This window comes from Eriocheir sinensis, chromosome 23, assembly GCF_024679095.1.
Source record: "Eriocheir sinensis breed Jianghai 21 chromosome 23, ASM2467909v1, whole genome shotgun sequence".
NCBI lineage: Eukaryota > Metazoa > Arthropoda > Malacostraca > Decapoda > Varunidae > Eriocheir > Eriocheir sinensis.
Genome location: NC_066531.1, coordinates 18,461,616 through 18,489,204, shown reverse-complemented (window position 1 = coordinate 18,489,204; position 27,589 = coordinate 18,461,616). Strand labels below are relative to the sequence as shown.

General features: G+C 48.3%; 2 protein-coding genes and 1 long non-coding RNA gene across 4 annotated transcripts in view; 2 read left to right on the top strand and 1 right to left on the bottom strand.

Moving 5' to 3' along the window:
- The first annotated feature begins 5,063 nt into the window (after nucleotides 1-5,063).
- LOC127002653 (uncharacterized) lies at nucleotides 5,064-5,950 on the top strand. 2 transcript variants are annotated; one of them, XR_007756371.1, is made up of 3 exons: nucleotides 5,064-5,193; nucleotides 5,225-5,647; nucleotides 5,853-5,950. It is a non-coding gene; the product is annotated as an uncharacterized LOC127002653 (long non-coding RNA). The 2 variants fall into 2 exon arrangements; XR_007756372.1 differs by having other exon boundaries at nucleotides 5,103-5,163.
- Nucleotides 5,951-6,426: 476 nt separating this feature from the next.
- LOC127002652 (uncharacterized) lies at nucleotides 6,427-8,543 on the top strand. The gene is made up of 3 exons (XM_050868704.1): nucleotides 6,427-6,449; nucleotides 7,528-7,731; nucleotides 7,977-8,543. Exons 2-3 carry the CDS (start codon nucleotides 7,729-7,731, stop codon nucleotides 8,541-8,543), a joined length of 570 nt encoding a protein of 189 aa, XP_050724661.1. The 5' UTR covers nucleotides 6,427-6,449; nucleotides 7,528-7,728.
- Nucleotides 8,544-23,008: 14,465 nt separating this feature from the next.
- Nucleotides 23,009-27,589, bottom strand: part of LOC127002592 (uncharacterized) — a 97,694-nt gene continuing 93,113 nt past the window's right edge. Inside the window, exons 4-5 of the mRNA XM_050868676.1 lie at nucleotides 27,220-27,297; nucleotides 23,009-23,012 (exon numbers count right to left, since the gene is read on the bottom strand). Coding sequence (XP_050724633.1) covers nucleotides 23,009-23,012; nucleotides 27,220-27,297 — 82 coding nt within the window. The remainder of the gene's footprint in view (nucleotides 23,013-27,219; nucleotides 27,298-27,589) is intronic.

Genomic DNA, 27,589 nt, shown 5'->3' with positions numbered 1-27,589 from the left:
CCCTGCAGCACCACCCGCGGCAGGTGTTTGGCCTGCAGCACCACCCGCGGCAGGTGTTTGCCCTGCAGCACCACCGGCAAGTGTTTGCCCGGCAGCACCACCCGCGGCAGGTGTTTGGCCTGCAGCACCACCCGCGGCAGGTGTTTGGCCTGCAGCACCACCCGCGGCAGGTGTTTGGCCTGCAGCACCAACCACGGCAGGTGGTTGGCCTGCAGCACCACCCGCGGCTGGTGTTTGGGCTGCAGCACCACACGCGGCAGGTGTTTGGCCTGCAGCACCACCCACGGCAGGTGTTTGGCCTGCAGCACCACCCGCGGCAGGTGTTTGGCCTGCAGCACCACCCGCGGCAGGTGTTTGACCTGCAGCACCACCCGCGGCAGGTGTTTACCTGCAGCACCACCCGCGGCAGCTGTTTGGCCTGCAGCACCACCCACGGCAGGTGTTTGGCCTGCAGCACCACCCCCGGCAGGTGTTTGGCCTGCAGCACCACCCGCGGCAGGTGTTTGGCCTGCAGCACCACCCGCGGCAGGTGTTTGGCCTGCAGCACCACCCGCGGCAGGTGTTTGGCAGCACCACCCACGGCAGGTGTTTGGCCTGCAGCACCACCGCGGCAGGTGTTTGGCCTGCAGCACCACCCACGGCAGGTGTTTGGCCTGCAGCACCACCCGCGGCAGGTGTTTGGCATGCAGCAGCAAGCGCGGAAGGTGTTTGGCCTGCAGCACCACCCGCGGCAGGTGTTTGACCTGCAGCACCACCCGCGGCAGGTGTTTGACCTGCAGCACCACCCACGGCAGGTGTTTGGCCTGCAGCACCACCCGCGGCAGGTGTTTGGCCTGCAGCACCACCCGCGGCAGGTGTTTGACCTGCAGCACCACCCACGGCAGGTGTTTGGCCTGCAGCACCACCCGCGGCAGGTGTTTGACCTGCAGCACCACCCGCGGCAGGTGTTTGACCTGCAGCACCAACCGCGGCAGGTGTTTGGCCTGCAGCACCACCCGCGGCAGGTGTTTGGCCTGCAGCACCACCCGCGGCAGGTGTTTGGCCTGCAGCACCACCCACGGCAGGTGTTTGGCCTGCAGCACCACCCACGGCAGGTGTTTGACCTGCAGCACCACCCGCGGCAGGTGTTTGGCCTGCAGCACCACCCGCGGCAGGTGTTTGACCTGCAGCACCACCCGCGGCAGGTGTTTGGCCTGCAGCACCACCCGCGGCAGGTGTTTGGCCTGCAGCACCACCCACGGCAGGTGTTTGGCCTGCAGCACCACCCACGGCAGGTGTTTGGCCTGCAGCACCACCCGCGGCAGGTGTTTGGCCTGCAGCACCACCCGCGGCAGGTGATTGTCCTGCAGCACCACCCTCGGCAGGTGTTTGGCCTGCAGCACCACCCGCGGCAGGTGTTTGGCCTGCAGCACCACCCGCGGCAGGTGTTTGACCTGCAGCACCACCCGCGGCAGGTGTTTGGCCTGCAGCACCACCCGCGGCAGGTGTTTGGCCTGCAGCACCACCCACGGCAGGTGTTTGGCCTGCAGCACCACCCACGGCAGGTGTTTGGCCTGCAGCACCACCCGCGGCAGGTGTTTGGCCTGCAGCACCACCCGCGGCAGGTGTTTGGCCTGCAGCACCACCCGCGGCTGGTGTTTGGCCTGCAGCACCACCCACGGCAGGTGTTTGGCCTGCAGCACCACCCGCGGCAGGTGTTTGGCCTGCAGCACCACCCACGGCAGGTGTTTGGCCTGCAGCACCACCCGCGGCAGGTGTTTGGCCTGCAGCAGCACCCGCGGCAGGTGTTTGGCCTGCAGCACCACCCGCGGCAGGTGTTTGACCTGCAGCACCACCCGCGGCAGGTGTTTGACCTGCAGCACCACCCACGGCAGGTGTTTGGCCTGCAGCACCACCCGCGGCAGGTGTTTGGCCTGCAGCACCACCCGGCAGGTGTTTGACCTGCAGCTCCACCCACGGCAGGTGTTTGGCCTGCAGCACCACCCGCGGCAAGTGTTTGACCTGTAGCACCACCCGCGGCAGGTGTTTGACCTGCAGCACCACCCGCGGCAGGTGTTTGGCCTGCAGCACCACCCGCGGCAGGTGTTTGGCCTGCAGCACCACCCGCGGCAGGTGTTTGGCCTGCAGCACCACCCACGGCAGGTGTTTGGCCTGCAGCACCACCCACGGCAGGTGTTTGACCTGCAGCACCACCGCGGCAGGTGTTTGGCCTGCAGCACCACCCGCGGCAGGTGTTTGACCTGCAGCACCCGCGGCAGGTGTTTGGCCTGCAGCACCCGCGGCAGGTGTTTGGCCTGCAGCACCACCCACGGCAGGTGTTTGGCCTGCAGCACCACCCACGGCAGGTGTTTGGCCTGCAGCACCACCCGCGGCAGGTGTTTGGCCTGCAGCACCACCCGCGGCAGGTGTTTGGCCTGCAGCACCACCGCGGCAGGTGTTTGGCCTGCAGCACCACCACGGCAGGTGTTTGGCCTGCAGCACCACCCGCGGCAGGTGTTTGGCCTGCAGCACCACCCGCGGCAGGTGTTTGCCCTGCAGCACCACCCGTGGCAGGTGTTTGGCCTGCAGCAGCACCGGCTGCAGGTGTTTGGCCTGCAGCACCACCCGTGGCAGGTGTTTGGCCTGCAGCACCACCCGCGGCAGGTGTTTGGCCTGCAGCACCACCCACGGCAGGTGTTTGGCCTGCAGCACCACCCGCGGCAGGTGTTTGACCTGCAGCACCACCCGCGGCAGGTGTTTGGCCTGCAGCACCACCCACGGCAGGTGTTTGGCCTGCAGCACCACCCACGGCAGGTGTTTGGCCTGCAGCACCACCCGCGGCAGGTGTTTGGCCTGCAGCACCACCCGCGGCATGTGTTTGGCCTGCAGCACCACCCGCGGCAGGTGTTTGGCCTGCAGCACCACCCGCGGCAGGTGTTTGGCCTGCAGCACCACCCGCGGCAGGTGTTTGACCTGCAGCACCACCCGCGGCAGGTGTTTGGCCTGCAGCACCACCCGCGGCAGGTGTTTGCCCTGCAGCAGCACCCGCGGCAGGTGTTTGGCCTGCAGCACCACCCGCGGCAGGTGTTTGGCCTGCAGCACCACCCGCGGCAGGTGTTTGCCCTGTAGCAGCACCCGCGGCAGGTGTTTGCCCTGTAGCAGCACCCGCGGCAGGTGTTTGCCCTGTAGCAGCACCCGCGGCAGGTGTTTGGCCTGCAGCACCACCCGCGGCAGGTGTTTGCCCTGTAGCAGCACCGGCTGCAGGTGTTTGACCTGCAGCACCACCCGCGGCAGGTGTTTGCCCTGTAGCAGCACCGGCTGCAGGTGTTTGGCCTGCAGCACCACCCGCGGCAGGTGTTTGGCCTGCAGCACCACCCGCGGCAGGTGTTTGGCCTGCAGCACCACCCGCGGCAGGTGTTTGGCCTGCAGCACCACCCGCGGCAGGTGTTTGGCCTGCAGCACCACCCGCGGCAGGTGTTTGGCCTGCAGCACCACCCCCGGCAGGTGTTTGGCCTGCAGCACCACCCCCGGCAGGTGTTTGGCCTGCAGCACCACCCGCGGCAGGTGTTTGGCCTGCAGCACCACCCGCGGCAGGTGTTTGCCCTGTAGCAGCACCGGCTGCAGGTGTTTGGCCTGCAGCACCACCCGCGGCAGGTGTTTGGCCTGCAGCACCACCCGCGGCAGGTGTTTGACCTGCAGCACCACCCGCGGCAGGTGTTTGGCCTGCAGCACCACCCGCGGCAGGTGTTTGCCCTGTAGCAGCACCCGCGGCAGGTGTTTGGCCTGCAGCACCACCCGCGGCAGGTGTTTGGCCTGCAGCACCACCCGCGGCAGGTGTTTGCCCTGTAGCAGCACCCGCGGCAGGTGTTTGCCCTGTAGCAGCACCCGCGGCAGGTGTTTGCCCTGTAGCAGCACCCGCGGCAGGTGTTTGGCCTGCAGCACCACCCGCGGCAGGTGTTTGCCCTGTAGCAGCACCGGCTGCAGGTGTTTGACCTGCAGCACCACCCGCGGCAGGTGTTTGGCCTGCAGCAGCACCGGCTGCAGGTGTTTGCCCTGCAGCACCACCCGCGGCAGGTGTTTGGCCTGCAGCACCACCCGCGGCAGGTGTTTGCCCTGCAGCACCACCCGCGGCAGGTGTTTGCCCTGCAGCACCACCCGCGGCAGGTGTTTGCCCTGCAGCAGCACCCGCGGCAGGTGTTTGGCCTGCAGCACCACCCGCGGCAGGTGTTTGGCCTGCAGCACCACCCGCGGCAGGTGTTTGCCCTGTAGCAGCACCCGCGGCAGGTGTTTGGCCTGCAGCACCACCCGCGGCAGGTGTTTGCCCTGTAGCAGCACCCGCGGCAGGTGTTTGGCCTGCAGCACCACCCGCGGCAGGTGTTTGGCCTGCAGCACCACCCGTGGCAGGTGTTTGCCGTGCAGCAGCACCGGCTGCAGGTGTTTGGCCTGCAGCACCACCCGCGGCAGGTGTTTGGCCTGCAGCAGCACCGGCTGCAGGTGTTTGACCTGCAGCACCACCCGCGGCAGGTGTTTGCAGTGCAGCAGCACCGGCTGCAGGTGTTTGACCTGCAGCACCACCCGCGGCAGGTGTTTGCAGTGCAGCAGCACCGGCTGCAGGTGTTTGACCTGCAGCACCACCCGCGGCAGGTGTTTGCCCTGTAGCAGCACCCGCGGCAGGTGTTTGGCCTGCAGCACCACCCGCGGCAGGTGTTTGCAGTGCAGCAGCACCGGCTGCAGGTGTTTGGCCTGCAGCACCACCCGCGGCAGGTGTTTGCAGTGCAGCAGCACCGGCTGCAGGTGTTTGGCCTGCAGCACCACCCGCGGCAGGTGTTTGCAGTGCAGCAGCACCGGCTGCAGGTGTTTGGCCTGCAGCACCACCCGCGGCAGGTGTTTGCCCTGTAGCACCACCCACGGCAGGTGTTTGGCCTGCAGCACCACCCGCGGCAGGTGTTTGCAGTGCAGCAGCACCGGCTGCAGGTGTTTGGCCTGCAGCACCACCCGCGGCAGGTGTTTGCCCTGTAGCAGCACCGGCTGCAGGTGTTTGACCTGCAGCACCACCCGCGGCAGGTGTTTGCCCTGTAGCAGCACCGGCTGCAGGTGTTTGGCCTGCAGCACCAGCCGCGGCAGGTGTTTGCCCTGTAGCAGCACCGGCTGCAGGTGTTTGGCCTGCAGCACCACCCGCGGCAGGTGTTTGGCCTGCAGCACCACCCACGGCAGGTGTGCAAGCTTGCAGCACCACCCACGGCAGGTGTGCAAGCTTGCAGCCAGCTTCTAGTTGGGTGGTATGTAAAGGTGTCAATGCTGACATATTAATAAAAAAATGCAGTTAATAAGACAGGCACGGCTGTAACTGAAAGTGTTGGTTACCTTTAGAGGCAGTACAGCTGGAGCGCCTGCATCCTTTCCCATAAAACTTATTTATTTCACATAATTTATAGGGGAAAATCGTCATAGAGACAAGTAAAATTGCAATTGTTCATTTGAATATTTTTTTGTGTCTGTATTAGAGCTAAAATTATCCCTTTAGGTAATCTTTCAAACTTGTCACAACTCTATACACAGGCAAATACCAAAATGGTGGCCAGTGAGTATCATAAATTTTCCGTACTTTTCAGTTGTAATTACATAACACTGCTTCCTTGCTAGAGATGGCAGAGGCTCATCGTCCATCGTAAGTACTACAAGACATGAGGCTGTTCTAATTTTTTTACGAAACACACAGTTTTGTAATGATGGACCATGACACAAAGAATTAAAAATATATAATAGTATTGTCATGAAGAGGTGTATCTATTGATGCTGGAAATTTTGTGAATATTGTTTGGCATCCATAACAGCAATGTCATAAATCTGTTAATATTTTACATTTTTTCCAGTTATAAATGTCCTTTCTGTACTTTGGTGGCACCAACTAGTACCTACATTATTGATCATCAAATGTTTGCCCACTCACACCTTGTTCAACAGAGAGAAGGTAAACTGAGTTATAACAATATGTCAGTTCTAAGATGCCCTCCATCAGAAACAATTAACTTGTTATGACAAAACTATTTAGCAGATCTCAATTAGTACCTTAGTATTGACTTAATATATATATATATATATATATATATATATATATATATATATATATATATATATATATATATATATATATATATATATATATATATATATATATATATATATATATATATATATATATATATATATATATATATATATATATATATATATATATATATATATATATATATATATATATATATATATATATATAATTTATGAATTAATAATCAATCAAGCGAAACTTGTAATAGAAAATATTAGAAGTATATTTTTTTTTTTTCACAGATGCACTGATTGTAGAAGTATCAGGCTCACAAGGTGATGTCTCTGAGTCGCCTGATGAACCGTTAACTCTTGAAGTGACATGTGAAGGAACCCTCACCCCTTTGAGGGAAGTACACAATGTAGGTTTACGTCTACATTAGTGTTGCTTTATAGACGTATATTCCTTTGGTGTATAGGTTTTCTTGCTTGCCTCTTACCTTTAGGAACTAATTTATAGTATGTTTTTTTCTGTTAATATTTCACTGTACAACACAGTTATGGTTACTCTTTGCATGAGATGCACTAACATCATATGGTGTAGCATCTTCCCTAAGATGATAATTATAAGCTGTTACCATTGTCTTACATTTCTCTCCTAATACAAATTCATAGAGTTCACTGTCCCCATAACTTGCACCCTTTATTTATGTGTGGGTTTGCATTGCATATGGGACTTATCCCATATGCAATCCCATATCCATATCCAAGTTTGGGATTTGCGATGCATAAAATTATAAATGCTTAAATTCTTTGTCTTTATCAGCTTCACAGCATGACACTCAAGGCAGTTCATCACATGGTGGTCCTCGTCCAGTTGTTTGGTCTCCATTAGCAATATAAATTTTTCTTCAGATTGTTGAAGCACATATTTCACTTCTGAATGACAATAAGACTAAGAAAATTAAGGTGTGGAGCAAAATTACCAGTGAGCTAAATAAAAAGGTATCAATTTTTTTTTGTGTACAGCACATTCATCTGTCACATTAATGCATGCATTGTACAGTTGCAGTGTTCACGGTTTAACAAGAAGTGGAACTAGCAGCACATTGGGCCTTTTGCAGTATACTTGAGGATATTGCACTGTTAGCAACATGAAAGTTATATTGTTATGGATTGTGTACCATTAAAGTGTTTGTTAGTCTGATGCTCAAATTATGTTCCTTATTCATCATAAGTGCCTGATTTGCCTGTTGCAGGTAAAAATATAGTTTTGCAGAGATTATTATGTTGCTAATATTCACCTTTATCAGAATTGTCTCAATTCATATTCCTGAGAACTGCATATGATTTAACACCCACTTATAGCACAAATGTCACTTGTTTCAGTTTATTTGTATGAAAATGGAATTTGATGCGAAATCATATAGTGGCCTCCTCGTTTTGACGATATGAATATTATGTTATGCAATATCACTAATACATAATCTTGCATTACAGTTGCCTCATGGGAACTTCACAGCATTACAGTGCAGGCAGAAGTGGAGTAACCTGTTGAAGGCATACAAAAAATACATAGACAATGTCAATAAAACAGGGGCACCACCAATCCCTCAACCTTCTCACTTTGACATTCTCCATGGTCTCCTTCGGGGCTCCCACAGCATTGAACCACGGAACCTCTTTGAAAGTGGTAGAACAATGGTAGGTAATGCAAATTTTTGTCTATAAAAATAGGTTAAGAATTACATTTAAATTTCCTCCTGTACATACATTTAAATCTTTTACCTTAAACTCTGTGAACCTTACTTGCATTTGTTTGTGCTAAATCTATTGGCTTTGCATTGCCAAATTGATAGTGCTACTACTGTGTTCATAATAACAGTTTATTCCTGCCCCTTCCCCTTTTCTTAACAGACTTTTAATAGTAATCTGTATACTTTCCATAGGCTTGTTCTTTGCAAAAAGAAATGATTGCTTTTGCACCAACTGATGAAGATTTGGATGCTGACCATGAACTACCACCACCAGCTGTTCTAAGTGCACCCACAGAAGGTGGCAAAAGAGTGGCACCTACTGGACGAAGTGGACGCACTGAGGCCAGCATAGCACTGGCAAGTGCTGGCCCCTCTACAAGTGGTACTGGACCTACTGGACGAAGTGTACGAACTGAAGCCGGCATAGGAGTGGCAGGTGCAGGGCCCTCGACAGGAGTTACTGGATCTGCTGGTTCAAGTACCCATACTGAAGCCAGTACACCAGTGACAGGCGCTGGCCCCAGTAGGAGCCGACGGCAAAGGGTAACTCCTCCTTCACACAATGCTGAAGTAAGACGACTGCTGCAGGATGTTGTGGATCAGCTGAAGACGCATGCAGAAGTTGTGAAGAATAGTGAAGTCGTTAGGGCACACCACAGTGAATCTCTTATAAAGGAATTGCGAAGATTCAATGACAATTACGAATCCATGCATGGAAAAAAATCGCGGAAAAGGCGACATGAATCTGACAGTGACTGAAAGTGTAAAATGTTTTGGATGTTGGGCTGAATTAGCCACCAAATAATTTATTAGTAATTAATCAATGTCATATCTTTTCTTTTTTTCCAACACTGAGAAGGTATGGATATAATTAGCAGAGAGACATTGACCATGTACTTAGACAGTAGCAAAACAGGGATAGGTGAAGGGAAGCCAGTAGGGATACCAAGAAGAACTTGAGAAAATATGTAGAGCAAGGAGCAAAAGTTATATTGGTAAAGAGATTGCTTAAAACTCCCAAGAGTGGGGGTGACTCAAAAGCCATACTATCCCAAAAGGAAACTTAGGGCATCACACTAGATGATGATGATGGCATGTCTTTCAGCCTGGATGTCACAGTAGTTCCCTGTTTATTTTGTATAAGAAGCCAAAGGAATTAAGGTAACATTTACTTCAATGGTGGAATTAAACCCAGACCTAAAAATACCAGGAGTTTTGCCACAAGGCCACGGGCTCCTTACCAGTTCATAAGTAAAGCAAATGGTGTAGCCTTACTTTTGTACTCCATTGTGGCCTGATGTTTAAACTGCCTAACTTGTAGATGGAGGTCCAGGTTCGATTCTCACCACTGGAGTGGAATATGTGTTTGATATACTTAAAAGGAATGAGTCTTATTTAAGAGAATTTTCAGTATTATTTGTAGAACGGAAAATCATAATTCAGCAGAATTATTACTACTTACAGTTACCTAAGGGTTAAACAATTGAATGAATTATATCAGTTTATTAACCAAAGTGCACACTTTATAGTATCTAATGCAATAAATATGTGATACTCAATGCATGAAATACAAACCTATTGAATATCCTTCCCTGATAGGTATTTATATTTAGTTACTTGTACACAGTGCCACTGATGAGTAGGGCTTTTATTTTAGTAAGTTACTTGTATCCTCCTCCTCTGTTAACACACCTTATACTTTTCCTTCCATATACATGATGCACTAATGTCACAATTTATGCAGAAACAATATTTATCAGCTGAAATTGTGTCTAATGAATCTAAAGGACTCATTTCCATCTTCATAAGAAGCAAATGAGTGGCCACTGGGTAGGTTATCATAACATTTAATCACTGGGTTATGATAACACTACAAAGTTATTGACACTCATTTGCCTTTCAGAGTAATAAAAAAATACATAATAGGTGACGTGGGGAGGCTGGGGTTACATAGTTAGCATACACATAATCTTAGAACGTGAGTTCAACTTCTGTCATGGCTGATCACTTTTCGAGCTGCTGCCTTATTACATCTACCCCAGAAATCCAGCAACAAGCTGATACTGTAGTCTAAGGCAAATTGTTACATATGAAATTTCTTTTCTCTACTGCATGTGACTGAGGATCAAAAATATGCTCTTCATTGTCTGTGTCATCACAATATTCAGACAATTCAGGCACAGTGAGTTTATCAGGAAACATAAGGGCTACATTGTGGATCACACAACATGCAACAATGATTGAGGTTACATTTTCTATATCTACCTCAAGGTGTTTCAGACAACGAAATCTCCCTTTCAAAAAACCAAATGCATTCTCAATGACTACTCTAGATTTTGACAATTTTTTGTTATACATGCGTTGCTTCTCTGTCAGATTGCCGATATCTTTGTAGGGTACCAGTAGTGCTGTTTCTAGTTTAAAGCCTGAGTCCCCAAATAAGTGTAACTCATTCCTGGGAAAAAATTCATTTGGTGGTGTCTTGATTGCTGCACTTAAATTATGGGAGAGGTCAAGGCATCGCTGATCATGAATGCTTCCTGGAAATCCTGTTGATATGTGAGTAAATCGCATTTTTGCATCACACACTGCAAGTAACACCTCACTATGGTTCATCATGCGATCTAGATAGTCTTTCTAATTATCTTCTGGAGGTCGGACATTTATGTGAGTTGCATCTATTGCCCCTACTATGCCAGGAATATTTGCAATTTTAACAAATTCATTCTGGGTCATGTCTATATCTGATGGCCATGTGATTACCTTCTTAGCCAATTCACATATCAGGAGAACAGTGGAATAAAACAGTCGATGGACAGCACTGATTGTCCTACGAAACTGAAAAGCTGTCTCTCGAAAAGATGTCTTGTTGCCAAGGAACCATAATGTAAGCAACAGACCTTCAGTGGTAGATACCTTCTTCTTGCCATGGGTTCTCGGTTGAGTGTCATCCTTCTTGATGTTATCCAGCAAATATGTAAAGGCAGGCTTGGTCAGGCGAAGGTGCTGAAAGAAGTCCTTGTCGTCCATGGCCAACAGTTCATCAGCAAACGATGCCTCACTTTCTCGACGTATTCTGCAATCGCATGAAACAAGAATGTGTAATTCTTACATACCCAGTGCTAACCTTTAAATTATCATAATGTCTGTCTTTGCTCTATAATGATAAAATTATTTTAAGAAAAAAAGAAATAAAAATGGGTGTCAGGAAGCTTCAATCCCAAGACAGAGGCCATAGTTCCCCTCAAAAGAGGAAGGCCTACTCTTGGCAGATACCTATATCAGACAGCATGTAATCTCAAATTAAAATAACCTACACTTATCGTTTAGCATACATAGGTTGGGTACAACTCTGCTCTGGGTGACACAATGGTTGTGGGACAAGGCCATATGATAATTTTGTAGTTTATTAAACTTTCAGGCTTCCCTCTGTGGTCACTAAAGGACAAAGGTATGATCTATATTTATTAACATGTATACTACATGGCACTCACTGCAAAAGTTTGATAGTCTCACTAGGTAGAGCTCAAGTTTCATATTGTTTTCTGATTTTTCTTATCGAAAATCAATAGTTTTAGAGGATTGAGAATGGGAAACTAATGATGTGACAAAACTTAAAAGCAGCTGTCACGAATATTTGTTAAATGTTATGATTGGTGCATAACTGTAAATAATTATGAAATGAACTCTCACTCACAGTTTAGTGTGCAGAATATTATGAATGTGTTAAAATCATGATCACTCCTTGAAAGAGTGGCCAGAAATTACATGCAAATTAACATATTCTCAATGTTTCTTGGGAGCTGGGTTGAGTACCTGTGAAGATACGAGGAAAGAAATGATAGAGAAAAAAAAAAGTCAGATATCCAAGTGACCATGTTGCGTATATTTGGGGAGATCCATACGTTCGTACAGCAGTGTCTTTACACTTTCAGGAGACAGTATTTAAGTCATTCGTAGGTGGTGGGACTACCTTTCAAATATAGCACGACTATGGAAAGGATGCATCGTGGTCCGGGGACGCATCTGTCCGTTGCTGCTGTAATTATTGTAGTTTCACTCACCTCGACATATCTGTCAGGCCCACAACTGCACTGCCAACAAGTTCAGGCACCATGTCAGCTGTTGATTCATTGTGGCACACTTCTTCAGAGAGTGCTACGCACAGCGCTGGAAAGAACTCCTCGAAGTCTTTACATGCCGCCATTGTCAAAGTTTGTGGAGAGCTGCCGATTGTTTACAAAGTTGCCTGGAACAGCTGGCGGCGCGTTCTATTTATGACACGCTGGTTGCCCCAACTCTGGTTGCTTTAACCAACCATAGTTGGCAAACTGGCTGCCGACCCGAGAGGTGTCTTGATAACTCCTCGAACCTCTTTCTTCTCAATTTCTGCAACATTCGCGGTCTTCGCTCTAATTTTCATTCTGTGGAACATCATCTCTCCTCCTCTAAACCTCACCTTCTCTTCCTTACCGAAACACAGGTTTCTGAGGCTACTGACAGCAATCTCTACTCTGTTCCCTCCTACTATCTCTATCCTAAATTTCAATCCAAAGCTGGATGTTGCGCCTACGTGCGCAACGACATCACTTGCTCTCGTGACCACGACCTTGACTCTTCTGAATTTTCCACCATCTGGTTAAGACTTCACTGTCATTCTATTACTAAATACATCTGTGCTGTTTATCTCTCACCTAACTCTACCAACTATGTAAAATTCTTTGACTATTTGAATTCTAAAGTGGAGCACATCTTGACCCACTCTCCCTTCGCTGAAATCTCCATCCTAGGAGATTTCAATGTTCACCACCAGCTTTGGCTTTCATCCTCTTTCACTGACCATCCTGGTGAACAAGCCTACAACTTTGCTATCCTCAACGACCTAGAGCAGTTGGTCCAGCACCTACGTATTCCTGACCGTCTTGGAGATCGGCCCAACATTCTAGACCTCTTCCTTACCTCAAACCCTTCTGCTTATTCTGTCAAACTGTTCTCCGTTGGGCTCCTCCGATCACAATCTTATTTCTGCATCCTGTCCTATCGCTCCTGTACATCCTCTGGACCCACCGAAGAGGTGATGCTTCTGGCATTTTGCTTCAGCTCGGTGGGACGACCTGAGGATGTACTTTTCCGATTTCCCGTGGAATGATTATTGCTTCCAGGATAGAGACCCCTCGGTGTGTGCTCAGCGCATCACAGAGGTGATTGTCTCTGGAATGGAGGCATACATTCCTCGTTCTTTCTCTACCTCACGCTAAAAGCCTTGGTTTAATCACGCTTGTTCTCGTGCTGTCAATGATAGAGAGGTAGCTCACAAAAGATACCAGAGCCTTCAAACTAATGCTAATTATGAACTTTACATTTCTGCCCGAAATCGTGCCAAATCTATTCTCCGACTAACCAAAAATTCTTTCATTAATAGAAAATGTCAAAACCTTGCTTTCTCTAACTCTTCCCGTGACTTCTGGCATCTAGCCAAAAGCATCTCCTCCAACTTCACTTCTTCACCTTTCCTCCACTCCTCAGTCCTGACGGCAACACTGCCGTCTCATCTATCTCTAAGGCTGAACTCTTCTCTCAAACTTTTCTAAAACTCCACTCTGGACGATTCTGGGCATATTCCTCCTACTCATCCCCTCTGACTCCTTTATGCCTGTTATAAAGATTCTTCAAAATGATGTTTTCTATGCCCTCTGGCCTCAATCCTCAGAAGGCTTATGGACCTGATGGAGTGCCTCCTATTGTCCTTAAAAACTGTGCCTCCGTGCTGTCACCCTGCCTGGTCAAACTCTTTCGCCTCTGCCTGTCAACATCTACCTTTCCTTCTTGCTGGAAGTATGCCTTCACACAGCCAGTACCTAAGAAGGGTGACCGCTCCAATCCCTCAAACTACCGTCCTATTGCTTTACTTTCTTGTCTATCTAAAGCTTTTGAATCAATCCTTAACCGTAAGATTCAAAAGCACCTTTCCATTTCTGACATTCTATCTGATCGCCAGTATGGGTTCCGCAAGGGGCGTTCTACTGGTGATCTCCTAGCCTTCTTAACTGACTCTTGGTCATCCTCTCTTAGCCGTTTCGGTGAAACTTTTGCTATTGCGCTGGACATATCAAAAGCTTTTGATAGGGTCTGGCACAAATCTTTGCTTTCTAAACTACCCTCCTACGGTTTCTATCCTTCTCTGTACCTTTATCTCCAGTTTCCTTTCTGACCGTTCTATTTCTGCCGTGGTAGACGGTCACTGTTCTTCCCCTAAATCTATTAACAGTGGTGTCCCACAGGGTTCTGTCCTATCTCCTACTCTTTTTCTGTTGTTCATTGATGATCTTCTTTCCAAAACGAACTGTCCTATCCATTCCTACGCCGATGATTCCACTCTGCATTATTCAACTTCTTTTAATAGAAGACCCACCCTTCAGGAACTTAACGACTCAAGGCTGGAGGCTGCAGAACGCTTAGCCTCAGACCTTACTATTACTTCCGATTGGGGCAAGAAGAACCTGGTGTCCTTCAACGCCTCAAAAACACAGTTTCTCCACCTATCCACTCGACACAATCTTCCAAACAACTATCCCCTATTCTTTGACAACACCCAGCTATCACCCTCCTCAACACTAAACATCCTCAGTCTATCCTTAACTCAAAATCTCAACTGGAACCTTCATATCTCATCTCTTACTAAATCAGCTTCCTCGAGGCTGGGCGTTCTGTACCGTCTCCGCCAGTTCTTCTCCCTGCACAGTTGCTGTCCATATACAGGGCCTTGTCCGCCCTCGTATGGAGTATGCATCTCATGTGTGGGGGCTCCACTCACACAGCTCTTCTGGACAGAGTAAAGGCTCTTCGTCTCATCGACTCCCCTCCTCATACTGACAGTCTTCTACCTCTTCAATTCCGCCGCCAAGTTGCCTCGCTTACTATTTTCTATCGATATTTTCATGCTGACTGCTCTTCTGAACTTGCTAACTGCATGCCTCCCCTGTCCCGCGGCCCCGCTGCACTCAACTTTCTACTCATGCTCATCCCTATACTGTCCAAACCCCTTATGCAAGAGTTAACCAGCATCTTCACTCTTTCATCCCTCACGCTGGTAAACTCTGGAACAATCTTCCTTCATCTGTATTTCCTCCTGCCTACGACTTGAACTCTTTCAAGAGGAGGGTATCAGGACACCTCTCCTCCCGAAACTGACTTATCTTTCGGCCACCTCTTTGGATTCTTTTTAGGAGCAGCGAGTAGCGGGCTTTTTTTTTTATTAATGTTTACTTTTTTGTGCCCTTGAGCTGTCTCCTTTGCTGTAAAAAAAAAAAAAAAAAAAAAACCATGGTTGCTTTGGTGGCGTAAATAGAAGACGCTTAAACACGGGTAGGAAACTATTAAGCCTAAAACCAGAGTGACTTTTTGATCTCTGAAAAACCTATTTTGGGGAACCCGGAATGACGATAGTTATTACAGGAGAGATCCTTGCTCTCGCGATAAAGCCTCGAGAAAAACGGCAGATATCCCAACTTCTAGTCTACAAAGTGTCTAGGCTGCACCAGCAAAATGAAGTAATAACACGTGGAACAGTCGAATGAAGCGATCGAGAACGGCGTCAGCAGCGCCACCTGGGCACAGGTAGAGGAAGGTGCCGCCAGTCCCACACCTCATTCCTTCAATGCGCTTCGACAGATACTGGAGGAACATTCCGAGGGAAAGGAGGGGGGGAGTAAGGAATGTGCACTAGTCATTCCGGGTTCCCCAAAAAAGGGTGCACGATAGCTAACTCCCACTTGGAGCCGGAGAAAAGGGAGCTCAATCGAAGTACCACATACTTGAGTCTACATTTGCGTCCCGCCAAATTGGTAAGTGTAGAACCGACTGAGGTCGCCCGGACTTACCGTAGTGTCAAAGTTAAGTAATCCACTCCGTTACCCGAGAGAAATACCAGCAGAATAAATCTCCAAGGTAGTCGTGAAACTTCATTTGATAACAAAAATAGGCACAACGATCTATAGCGTAGCACACAAAAAAACACAAGGGAGAAAGAGGAACATATATACATGGAGGGAAGAGGTAGGAGTGCACCTTCACCCTCCGTTTTTTTTACCTTGCTGCCGAGGAGTAAAAAAAGAAAGTTAAATTTCTTCCTATTCCATCTCCCTCGACGGGGGAAGTCCTAACGCAACGCAGGGGGCGTCGTCCACAGACGGAGAGATAGGAACAGGAAGCAGTGCTCCACTGGACGCTCTCCTTGACCCGGTCCAGGGAATGGGTCCTAAGGAAAGCCAGGGAGGCCGCTACCCCTCGGACATCGTGAGCGCGCGGGTCATGTCCCGGAACTCCTTCCTCTATGACGGTCCTTAGGAGGCCTGCAATCCTCCTGATTGACAGAGGGAGGGCTGAAGCGGGATCACAGAAAAGGTGATGTTGATCGTGCCCCGTAGAAGCTGTTATGTAGTTCCTTAAGGCTGACACGGGGCAGAGTGGGTGAGGCTCGCTTTGCAGGCACCAGGCTGGTATGACCACTGGTTGGAGACGGTGGTCGAGGCGCTCATTCTTGGCTAGCGATTTTGGGGAGGAAGCTAAGGACACTGCAGGTCCATCTGTCGTGAATGTAGTGTACCTGGGAAAACGCGTGAGAGTCCTGAGCTGCGAGGACCTGAACCTAGAGGCGAGGGCGACGAGGAACAGGGTGTGTATTAGGAAATCCATTTCTGAAGGTCTGTCCTGGTACCTAGTGGAAGATAGAGACGTTATAACCTTTTCTAGGGACCAAAAACGGATGTCTCTTCTAAGGGGATGATCATGGTGAAAGAGGCCACGCTTAAGGAGTTGAACTGAGCCGGGTCTAGGACAATTCCCCATCCATATTTAAGAGGGTCAGCAAGGGCGGCAAGGTGAGTTGCAATTGTTTATGGCGCCCTCTTTTTCGTGTGGGAAAGAACAGAAAGAAACTCCAAGACAGTGGCCACGGTGATTCTGTCGAGTCACCTCCAGGTTCTGATGGGGCTTCTCCGGCCTCGTCCCAGGTGATGCATGCTGATGTAGATGCACCTCACATTGCTTCGCCGAAGTCCGCCAGAGGTATGAAGAAGCGACATCGCGGTTCTACAGATTCAGTTGAATCTGTTCTGCCAACTAAGATTACTGTAGGTATACATGATTCTGGGGTCTCTCAGGATAGGCCTATGGAGGAAGATGCGGAGGCTCATATTGAGCCTGCTGAGACCCCCTCTGTTCCAGTTCCTGTTGCTTCTAGTGGTTTTCCTGATCGGGATATGGAAACTGAGGAATCCCTTGGAGATAGTGTGGGGAATCCTCCCCGCGAGCACGTAGCTTCGGGGAGTGGTGTGCGGGTAGTGCGGCGTCCGGAGGGGGCGCAGGTTCCTTTGTTGGGAGAAAGCTCGAGGTCCCTCGACCCGGCTCCTCTCGGGTCCCAGTCTCCTCTTCTCGTCGTATTACCGTACCGAATCAGGTGGGTAGAAGGCAGTCTCTTTCAGGGGCTCGCCTGGAGCGCACTCGAAAATAGACATCTTCCTACTCCTCCAGTGGCATTGTAGAGGCCTACGAGCCTCGTGGGAGGAACTCTGAGCATTGATATCTCGGTTTTCTCCTGCTTGCCTTTGTTTACAGGAGACAATGCTCGGAGACTACACTCACTCTAGTCCTCCTGGATATCGGGCCATTTACATTAACCCTAATCCTGGACAGGGCCACCATGGTGGCACCGCCATATTCGTTCGCTGTGATATCCCTTCGGTCCCATTACAGCTTCACTCAACGTTGCAGTCTGTTGCTGTTAAGGTTTATTTGGGCAAATTTTATACATTATGTAGCCTTTATCTCCTTCCTGGTGTTCCCGTTGACAGACACGATCTTGACGACCTGGTGCAGGAACTTTCCTCGCCTTTACTTTTATTAGGGGATTTTAACGGTCGCCATCCGTTGTGGGATGATGGTGCTACCAACCCACGCGGACCTTTAGTTGCTTCTTTTATTGAGGATCAGGGATTATAAATTTTAAACTCTGGGGAGGTGACACATTTTCATAGCCAGACTGGTACTTTTACCTCTATAGATCTTTCACTTTGCACTTCTAATTATCTTCCTGATTTTCGTTGGCGGGTCTTACCGGACTTGTATGGCAGTGACCACTTTCCAATTTTATTGGAACGCTTTGATTCTGTACCACAGTCACGCCTTTCTCGCTGGCGTCTAGATAAAGCAGACTGGCAGCGATTTACGGAACTTAGCTCCTCTCTTCGTCCGCTGGCTGACTTTGGAACTTCTGACGAGGTTGCATCCTATTTCACTGATGCCCTACATTCTGCAGCCCCTCAATCCGTCCCCAGGACGTCTGGCCAGTTTCCTAAACATCCTGTTCCCTGGTGGAACGCCGCTTGCACTACTGCTGTGCAAGAGAAGCGTGCTGCATTCTCTCGACTTCGTCGTCACCGTGGGGACCCCAAGTGTTTGGATGCTTTTCGGCGAGCGCGTGCTCGAGCACGACGCACTTTCAAGGAGGCTCAACGAATTTCTTGGAAGGCTTATCTCTCTTCCATCACTACCAGAACTACACTCACAGAAGTCTTTAACAGAGTTCGTAAGATCTCTGGGAAGTTTCCCCCCCTCCCCCTCCAGTGTTATCGCATGCAGGGGAAATGGTGGCGGACCCTAAGACTGTTGCTGACCTATTCGCCAAGCACTTTGCCAGTGTCTCTAGGAAAGATCCTACTGCACCTCGTCATCGCCGGGATTTGGAATCACTCGGCGTTAACTTCGCTTCCACCGGAGGGGAATCTTATAATATCCCATTTTCTCTCTCCGAGTTGAAGACGGCTTTATCCCAGTGTCATGATTCCTCGCCAGGTCCAGACGACATCCCTTATGCTTTCTTACGCCACATGTCTGACTGTGGTTTTACATTTTTATTGGATCTTTACAATTTCATTTGGCGTACCGGTGATGTTCCATCTCTGTGGAGTGTGGCTGTAATTCTCCCCATTCTGAAGCCTGGGAAAGATCATCTCCAAGCAACTAACTATCATCCTATTTCTTTAACATCCTGCATTTGTAAAGTGATGGAGAAGATGGTGAATGTCAGGCTTATGGGTACTTGGAGAGCCGGAATTTATTGACCCCGGTGCAATATGGTTTCCGAAAGATGCGCTCCACTTCGGATGCTCTTTTATCCTTGGAGTCCTCAGTTTGTGAGGCGTTTGCCAATAAGCACCACCAGGTGACCGTGTTTTTTTGATCTGGAGAAGGCCTATGACACCGCTTGGTGTCATGGAATTTTACTTAACCTGTTTGAGTTTGGTCTTCGTGGCCGTCTCCCTGTTTTTATTAAGGAGTTTTTATCTCATCGTCTTTTACGGGTTAGAGTGGGGAGTACTCTTTCCGAGGTTAGTCCACTTGAGGATGGTGTACCACAGGGAAGTATTCTCCGTGTTACGCTATTTGCCTTTTTTTAGTTTTTAACTCATTGAATGCGGCGCCATATGACCCTGGCTGTTGCGGCGCCTAATTTAAATCAATCAATCAATCAATCCACTGCATGAATATTGCACACATGTCTTGTATTAACCGAAAATCACACAGTATGCGCTAACCACTCTTGCAGGAAGGCTGTTACAGTGGCGGACGACTCATTTCGAGGAATGAAGGAAGGAGGGAGGGAGGGAGGGGGCGGGAGAGCAATTAATTATCTTCTTTATTCTTTGTTCCATATCACATAATAGAAGGGTGTCGATCCAGTGCAGATGTAGCTAACAGATGTGGAGTAGAGGACCTGCATGGAAACAGTGCTCAGAAGGGACAGACTCCGATGGTTTGGACATGTAAAGAGAGCAGGGGAGGACACAGTGCTGGGAGTTGTGGAGAGAATGGTAAGATAGGGTGTCCGGTGCAGATGTAGCTTACAGATGTGGAGTAGAGGACCTGGAAACAGTGTTCAGAAGGGAGACTCCTATAGTTTGGACATGTGAAGAGCAGGGGAGGACACAGTGCTGGGAGTTGTGGAGAGAATGGTAAGATAGGGTGTCCGGTGCAGATGTAGCTTACAGATGTGGAGAAGAGGACCTGGAAACAGTTTTTTTTCTTTTTTTACATGTGACCTAAAGCGCCGGTAGGATTTTTTTTAATAGGGTCCTGATGGTGGGCCCGAGCCCGTTATGACGCAGACTAATGTTTTTTGTGGGGCAATTATTATTGGCTCATGCTGCATCCCGGAGATCATTCTTGATTTCACTTGCATAGCTTCTTCTAGAGTCCGGGTTGGTGGGTAGTCTTCAGGACAGCATGTGGGTAGTCTTAGGCCCCTCGGCGGTGACTGAAAAATCCCAGGTGGTTAGCGGCGGATTCGAACCCTCATCATCATCAACGCTGCGAAGGCGGGGCCGGCACGCTAACCACTCCACCACCACCTCAGAAGGGAAAGACTCCGATGGTTTGGACATGTGAAGAGAGCAGGGGAGGATACAGTGCTGGGAGGTTTGGAGAGATTGGCAAGACAGGGTACCCAGTTCAGATGTAACTAACAGATGTGGAGTAGAGGACCCGGAAACAGTGATCAGAAGGGAAATACTCCGATGGTTTGGACATGTGAAGGGAGCAGGGGAGGATACAGTGCTGGGAGTTGTGGAGAGATTGGCAAGACAGGGTGTCCAGTGCAGCTAGATGTGGCTAACAGATGTGGAGTAGAGAACCTAGAAACAGTGCTCAGAAGGGAGACTCCTATAGTTTGGACATGTGAAGAGCAGGGGAGGATACAGTGCTGGGAGTTTTGGTAAGATTGAAAGTAAAAGGAAGGAGACCAGTTGGTAGACCTAAGAAAACGTGGAGAAGGTGTATACAGGAAGACCTAGCAGTGATGAGATTGGATGAGCATCAGGCAGAAGACAGAGCAGAACAGAGGAGACCCATAAAGCGTCCAACCACTCAGGAAGAGTGAAAACGGACTTTAAACGAAATGATGATGATGATGATGATATCTAATAATAGAAGAAGAAAAGAAAAGAACTAAGAACATTAAGTGACCGGTGGAAAGGATTCAAGCACTTCTGCTACTCTCGGATACGTTCAGTTCACTCCCGACGCAGTAAAGTTACTGTCAGTGGAAATGGAGTTGATCGTTTCCGCACTGACTACTTCTGCGGGGAGGGTGTTCCAGTGGCGGACGACTCTGTTCGAGGAAGGAAGTATGGAGGAGGGAGGGATGGGAGCGAGAGTTTTTATTCTTTTCCTTAATCTTTGTTCTCTCGTTCCATCTCATCGTTCCACATGCTCACTGCCACATACACTTCACTGCTCTGTTACTTAATTTTTTTTTCAGATTATTTCACTTTACTTTCAGATTAAATAAGTTAACTTCCTCTGCATTACGCCACGTAGGGCTACAGCAGACGGTATTAAAATTAGGAACAGCAAACGCTTTTAAAATTAGGAACAGCAGACGCATTATAAATTAGGAACAGCAGACACATTTAAAATTAGGAAGAGTAATCACTTAAATTAACTTGAGAAACAAACAAAGATTAACATGATTCTGAGGGGAAGTAGACACCCGTTTATTATATATATATATATATATATATATATATATATATATATATATATATATATATATATATATATATATATATATATATATATATCATCAAGACCCCAAGACCCAGACCAAGCATTCCTAAACGTATAATATAGTCGCAGCACACGAGTCTGAGGTCTTCGTTATCGTGCTCTGGCAACTTGCTATTACACATGCACACACACATACAGCTACATAATCAGCGACCTTATTTTTTTTTTTACAACAGAGGAGTGGCCGAAAGGTAGAGAAGAGCTGTGTGGGTGGAGCCCCCCACACGTGCGATGCATACCCCATACGAGGGCGGACAAGGCCCCTGTATATGGATAGCAGCGGTGCGGGGCAGAAGAACTGGAGACGATACAGAACGCCCAACCTCGAGGAAGCTGATTTAGTGAGAGAAGAGATGAGAAGTTTCCAGTTAAGATTTCGAGTTAAGGACAGACCGAGGATATTTAGTTCTGAAGAATTATAAGGTGACATCTGAGTGTAGTTGAAGAATAGGGGATAGGTGTTTGGAAGATTGTGTCGAGTTGAAAGGTGGATAAATTGGGGTTTTGAGGTATTGAAGGACACAAGGTTCATTTTATCCCAATCGGAGATGATAGCAAGGTCTGAGGTTAAGGATTCTGCAGCCTCAGTCTTATAAACTAAAACAGATTTTTACGACACTTTCAATAATATGATTAATACTGACAAATGTGCCCTATGCGTAGACTATCATATACCATCGTAGACGCCATGATACCACGATAATTCACACCTCAGTCTCGGGTGCCGCGACGAAAGCCAAGGCTGTTACACAGAGACAGCCTTGGCACAGCACCACTATAACTCCTCCTCATCATCTCTCTCCTTTCCCTTCCCTCCTCTTCCTCCTCACTCAGGCTTAGTGATGCGAAAGACGAAGACGAGACCCTCCTTGTCACAGAAATAGTTTGGGACGGTGCGCCGCTCCACCTGAAGGAATTATGACCATCATTTCAAATACGTGACCTTCTACCCCTGGCCAGCTGCTGACCATCTAAATGTAAATGTTTTCTTGTACCAATGTTGCCAGATAGTTGTACTCAGCCTCTTATATTTACCAACTTCCGACCCAAAAACTGTCTCCTGGGGCTCAATAACTAGATTCATTTATATATATCGTTAAAATAGTGAAATCCTGATGTTTCTTGGCAATAGTTAGGTGTCAAAAAACGGTAAATACTATGCTCTGAGTACGATAATCTGGCAACGATTCTCCCTATCTTCTTCCACTTCCCGTCCGCCTCCAGCAGGTCCATGTAAGGCTCCAGCTTGTCCTTGTAAGAAGGCACGGTCTGTAGGTACTCAAGGCGCATCACGATGATCACGAAGCCTCCTGGAGTGCCGGAGAGGAGGAAATCAGTTAATCATTGGGGCATACGCTGGGGGGCGCGTCTTCCAGCCCACCCTAGGAAGACCACCTCAGAGTTTACTCCAGGCAAATCTGAAGTCTCTATGTAGGCTCTTTCCCATCCTATACGAAAAGCCTCTCGTAAAAGTTGCTGGGATTACCATGAACAGTTTTGCGATCCTATAGTGATGGTTCTACACGTCTGTCACGATCTTCAACGGGAAAACCACTCATGAAAACCCGGTGAATTTTCTATGTGGCCTTGGGGGTTCCATGTCAACTGAACCAGTGCCACTTGCACCAGTACCACATGCACCAGTGCCAACTGAACCAGTAGACAACTGAACCAGTAGACAACTGAACCAGTGGTCTACTGAACCAGTGGTCAACTGAACCAGTAACCATTTGAACCAGCGACCATCCGAACCAGTGCAACTTGAACCAGTGCAAACTGAACCAGTACTACTTGAACCAGTACTATTTCAACCAGTGACCATCTGAACCAGTGGTCATCTGAACCAGTGGTCAACTGAACCAGTGGTCAACTGAACCAGTAGTCAAGTGAACCAGTGGTCATTTGAACCAGTGGTCATTTGAACCAGTAACCATCTGTAATGAAAGGGTTACACAACGGAGTACAGTACCATCGGCCTTCGAAAAAGGGTTAAATTGTATTACACGGTCACTGGCTGAAATAGTACTGGTTCAAGTACTACTGGTTCAGTTTGCACTGGTTCAAGTTGCACTGGTTCAGATGACCACTGGTTCAGATGGTCACTGGTTGAGTTAGTACTGGTTCAAGTAGTAGTACTGGTTCAGTTTGCACTGGTTCAAGTAGCACTGGTTCAGATGACCACTGGTTCAGATGGTCACTGGTTGAATTAGTACTGGTTCAAGTAGTAGTACTGGTTCAGTTTGCACTGGTTCAAGTAGCACTGGTTCAGATGACCACTGGTTCAGATGGTCACTGGTTGAAATAGTACTGGTTCAAGTAGTACTGGTTCAGTTTACACTGGTTCAGATGGTTACTGGTTCAGATGGTCACTGGTTGAATTAGTACTGGTTCAAGTAGTAGTACTGGTTCAGTTTGCACTGGTTCAAGTAGCACTGGTTCAGATGACCACTGGTTCAGATGGTCACTGGTTGAGTTAGTACTGGTTCAAGTACTACTGGTTCAGTTTGCACTGGTTCAAGTTGCACTGGTTCAGATGACCACTGGTTCAGATGGTCACTGGTTGAATTAGTACTGGTTCAAGTAGTAGTACTGGTTCAGTTTGCACTGGTTCAAGTAGCACTGGTTCAGATGACCACTGGTTCAGATGGTCACTGGTTGAAATAGTACTGGTTCAAGTAGTACTGGTTCAGTTTACACTGGTTCAGATGGTTACTGGTTCAAATGACCACTGGTTCAAATGACCACTGGTTCACTTGACAACTGGTTCAGTTGACCACTGGTTCAGTTGACCACTGGTTCAGTTGGCACTGGTGCATGTGGTACTGGTGCAAGTGGCACTGGTTCAGTTGACCGGCAACCGGCCTTGGGAAATAGTCGTGGCGGAAGATCTGCACGACCAGGAACAATGCTAACCTACGGGCCCTTCGCACGAGTATCTAAGCTGAGGGTCCAGCGTCCAGCGCCTTCACCCACTCAGCGGACCTTGCAAAACACGCAATCGAACACTCACACACGTACATACACACGCACACACACACACACACACACACCACCAGAGCCTTCGCACTCCTACTAACCATGAACTTTACATTTCAGCCCGGAATCGTGCCAAATCTATTCTCAGAATGACCAAAACCTCTTTCATCAATAAAAAATGTCAACACCTTGCTTTTTCTGATTCTCCCCGTGACTTCTGGCACCTAGCCAAAAATATCTCCACCAATTTCACTTCTTCCTCTTTCCCTCCTCTCCTTAACCATCTCTAAGGCTGAACTCTTCCCTCAAACTTTCTGTAAGAACTCCACCCTGGACGATTCTGGGAATATTCCTCCTACTCATACCCCCTCTGACTTCTTTATGCCTGTTATTAAGATTCTTCATAATGATGTTTGTTATGCCCTCTCTGGCCTCAACTCTCAGAAGGCTTATGGACCTGATGGACTGCCTCCTTTTGTCCTTAAAAACTGTGCTTCCGTGCTGACACCCTGCCTGGTCAAACTCTTTCGTCTCTGCCTATCAACATCTACCTTTCCTTCCTGCTGGAAGTATACTTTTGTACAGCCTGTAGCTAAGAAGGCTGACCGTTCTAATTCCTCAAACTATAGCCCTATAGCTTTACTTTCCTGTCTATCTAAAGCTTTTTAATCAATCCTTATCCGGAAGATTCAAAAGCACCTTTCCACTTCTAACCTTCTATCTGATCGACAGCATGGGTTCCCCAATGGGCGTTCTACTTGCGATCTTCTTGCTCTCTTAACTAACTCTTGGTCATCCTCTCTTAGTCGTTTCGGTGAAACTTTCTCAGTTGGACTAGACATATCGAAAGCCTTCGATAGAGTCTGGCACAAGTCTTTGCTTTCTAAACTGCCCTCTTTCGGATTATATCCCTCTCTCTGTTCCTTTATTTCCAGTTTCCTTTCCGGCCGTTCTATCTCTGCGGTGGTAGACTGTCACTGTTCTTCCCCTAAACATATCAACAGTGGTGTTCCACAGGGCTCTGTCCTATCAGCCACTCTCTTCTTGTTATTCATCAATGATCTTCTTTCCATAACAAACTGTCCTGTCCACTGTAACGTCGAGAACTCCACTCTGCATTTTTCAGCTTCTTTCAATAGAAGGCCATCCCAACAGGGACTACACGACTCCAGACTGGAGGCTGCAGAACGCTTAACCTCAGACCTTGCTATCATTTCCGATTGGGGTAAAATGAACCTTGTGTTCTTCAACGCCTCAAAAACTCAATTTCTCCACCTATCAACTCGACACAATCTTCCAAACACCTATCCCTTATTCTTCAACAACACTCATTTGTCTCCTTCTTCAACACTAAATATCCTCGGCCTATTCTTAACTCAAAATCTCAACTGGAAACTTCATATCTCCTCTCTCGCTAAATCAGCTTCCTCGAGGTTGGGCGTTCTGTATCGTCTCCACCAGCTCTTCTCCCCCGCACAGTTGCTATTCATATACAGGGTCCTCGTCCGCCCTCGTATGAAGTATGCAACTCACGTGTAGGGGGGGCTCCACTCACACAGCTTTTCTGGACAGAGTGGAGTCTAAGGCTCTCCGTCTCATCAGCTCTCCTCCTCCGGCTGATAGTCTTCTACCTCTTAAATTCCGTCGTGATGTTGCCTCTCTTTTTATCTTCTATCGCTATTTTCACGCTGACTGCTCTTCTGAACTTGCTAACTGCATGCCTCCCCCCCTCCCGCGGCCCCGCTGCACACGATTTTCTACTCATGCTCATCCCTATACTGTCCAAACCCCTTATGCAAGAGTTAACCAGCATCTTCACTCTTTCATCCCTCATCTGTATTTCCTCCTGCCTACGACTTGAAATCTTTCAAGAGAAGAGTATCAGGACACCTCTCCTCCCGAAATCTTTCGGCCACCTCTTTCGATTTTTTTTAAGAGCAGCAAGTAGCGGGCTTTTTTTTTTATTATTGTTTCCTTTTTTTGTGCCCTTGAGCTGTCTCCTTTGTTGTAAAAACTCTCACTCACTCTCACTCGCACTCTCACGCACGCACGCACGTTCTCTCTCTCTCTCTCTCTCTCTCTCTCTCTCTCTCTCTCTCTCTCTCACCGTTCTTTGCGACGCGCACCAGGTCGTCGAGGCCACTGAGTGGGATGTGACCTTCGCCCATAGCGCCCGAGATGACCACCAGGTCGTATGTGTCTGAGAGAGAGAGAAAAAGGGAGAGAGAGAGAGAGAGAGACAGAGAGAGAGACAGATGTAGAAGAAAAATACGTATATTAATCTTTACATATGAAACAACAACAATAACAATAATTCCACTCACACAGCTCTCCTGGACAGAGTGGAGTCTAAGGCTCTTCGTCTCATCAGCTCTCCTCCTCTTACTGACAACCTTCTACCTCTTAAATTCCGCCGCTATGTTGCCTCTTTTTCTATCTTCTATCGATATCTTCATGATAACTGCTCTTCTGAACTTGCTAACTGCATGCCTCCCTCCCTCCCGTGGACCCGCTGCACGCGACTTTCTACTCATGCTCATCCCTATACTATCCAAAACCCTTATGCAAGAGGTAAACTCTGGAACAACCTTCCTTCGTCTGTATTTCCTCCTGCCTATGACTTGACTTATTTCAAGAAGAGTGTATCAAGACACCTCTCCACTCGAAATTGACCTCTATTTTGGCTACTCTTTACTTTTATCTTTTATGGGAGCGGCGAGTAGCGGGCTTTTTTTTGTGTACTCTTTTTGTTGTCCTTGAGCCGTGTCCTTTGATGTAAAAAAAAAAAAAAATACTATTACCTTTGGGCACGGTGGAGTGTCCGCTGCCGATAAACTCCAGGAAGTCATTGGTATGAATGCCAGTCTCCCGCTGCTTCATCATGCCCTCCGACGGGTCCACAGCGTCTATGTGCCTGTGGGAGCGGCTGTAGTAGTAGTAGCAGTAGTAGTAGTAGAAGTTATAGCAGTAGTATAAGTTGTTGGGAATCAGTAAATTTACCCTACCCAACAGTTAGGTCACTCGCAAAGTGAATAACACACCCGTCAGACAATCCCAAACAAACAAGTGCTTACCAGCTATTAGGTGGTGAAGGCATCCAACAAGCAACTCCAGACAGCCAAACAAATAATAATCCTACCGGATCCGTGTAGTAAAATCTATCTGTCTCAAATAACTGCTGGGGGCACTTAGCGGAGAAGCGGGTT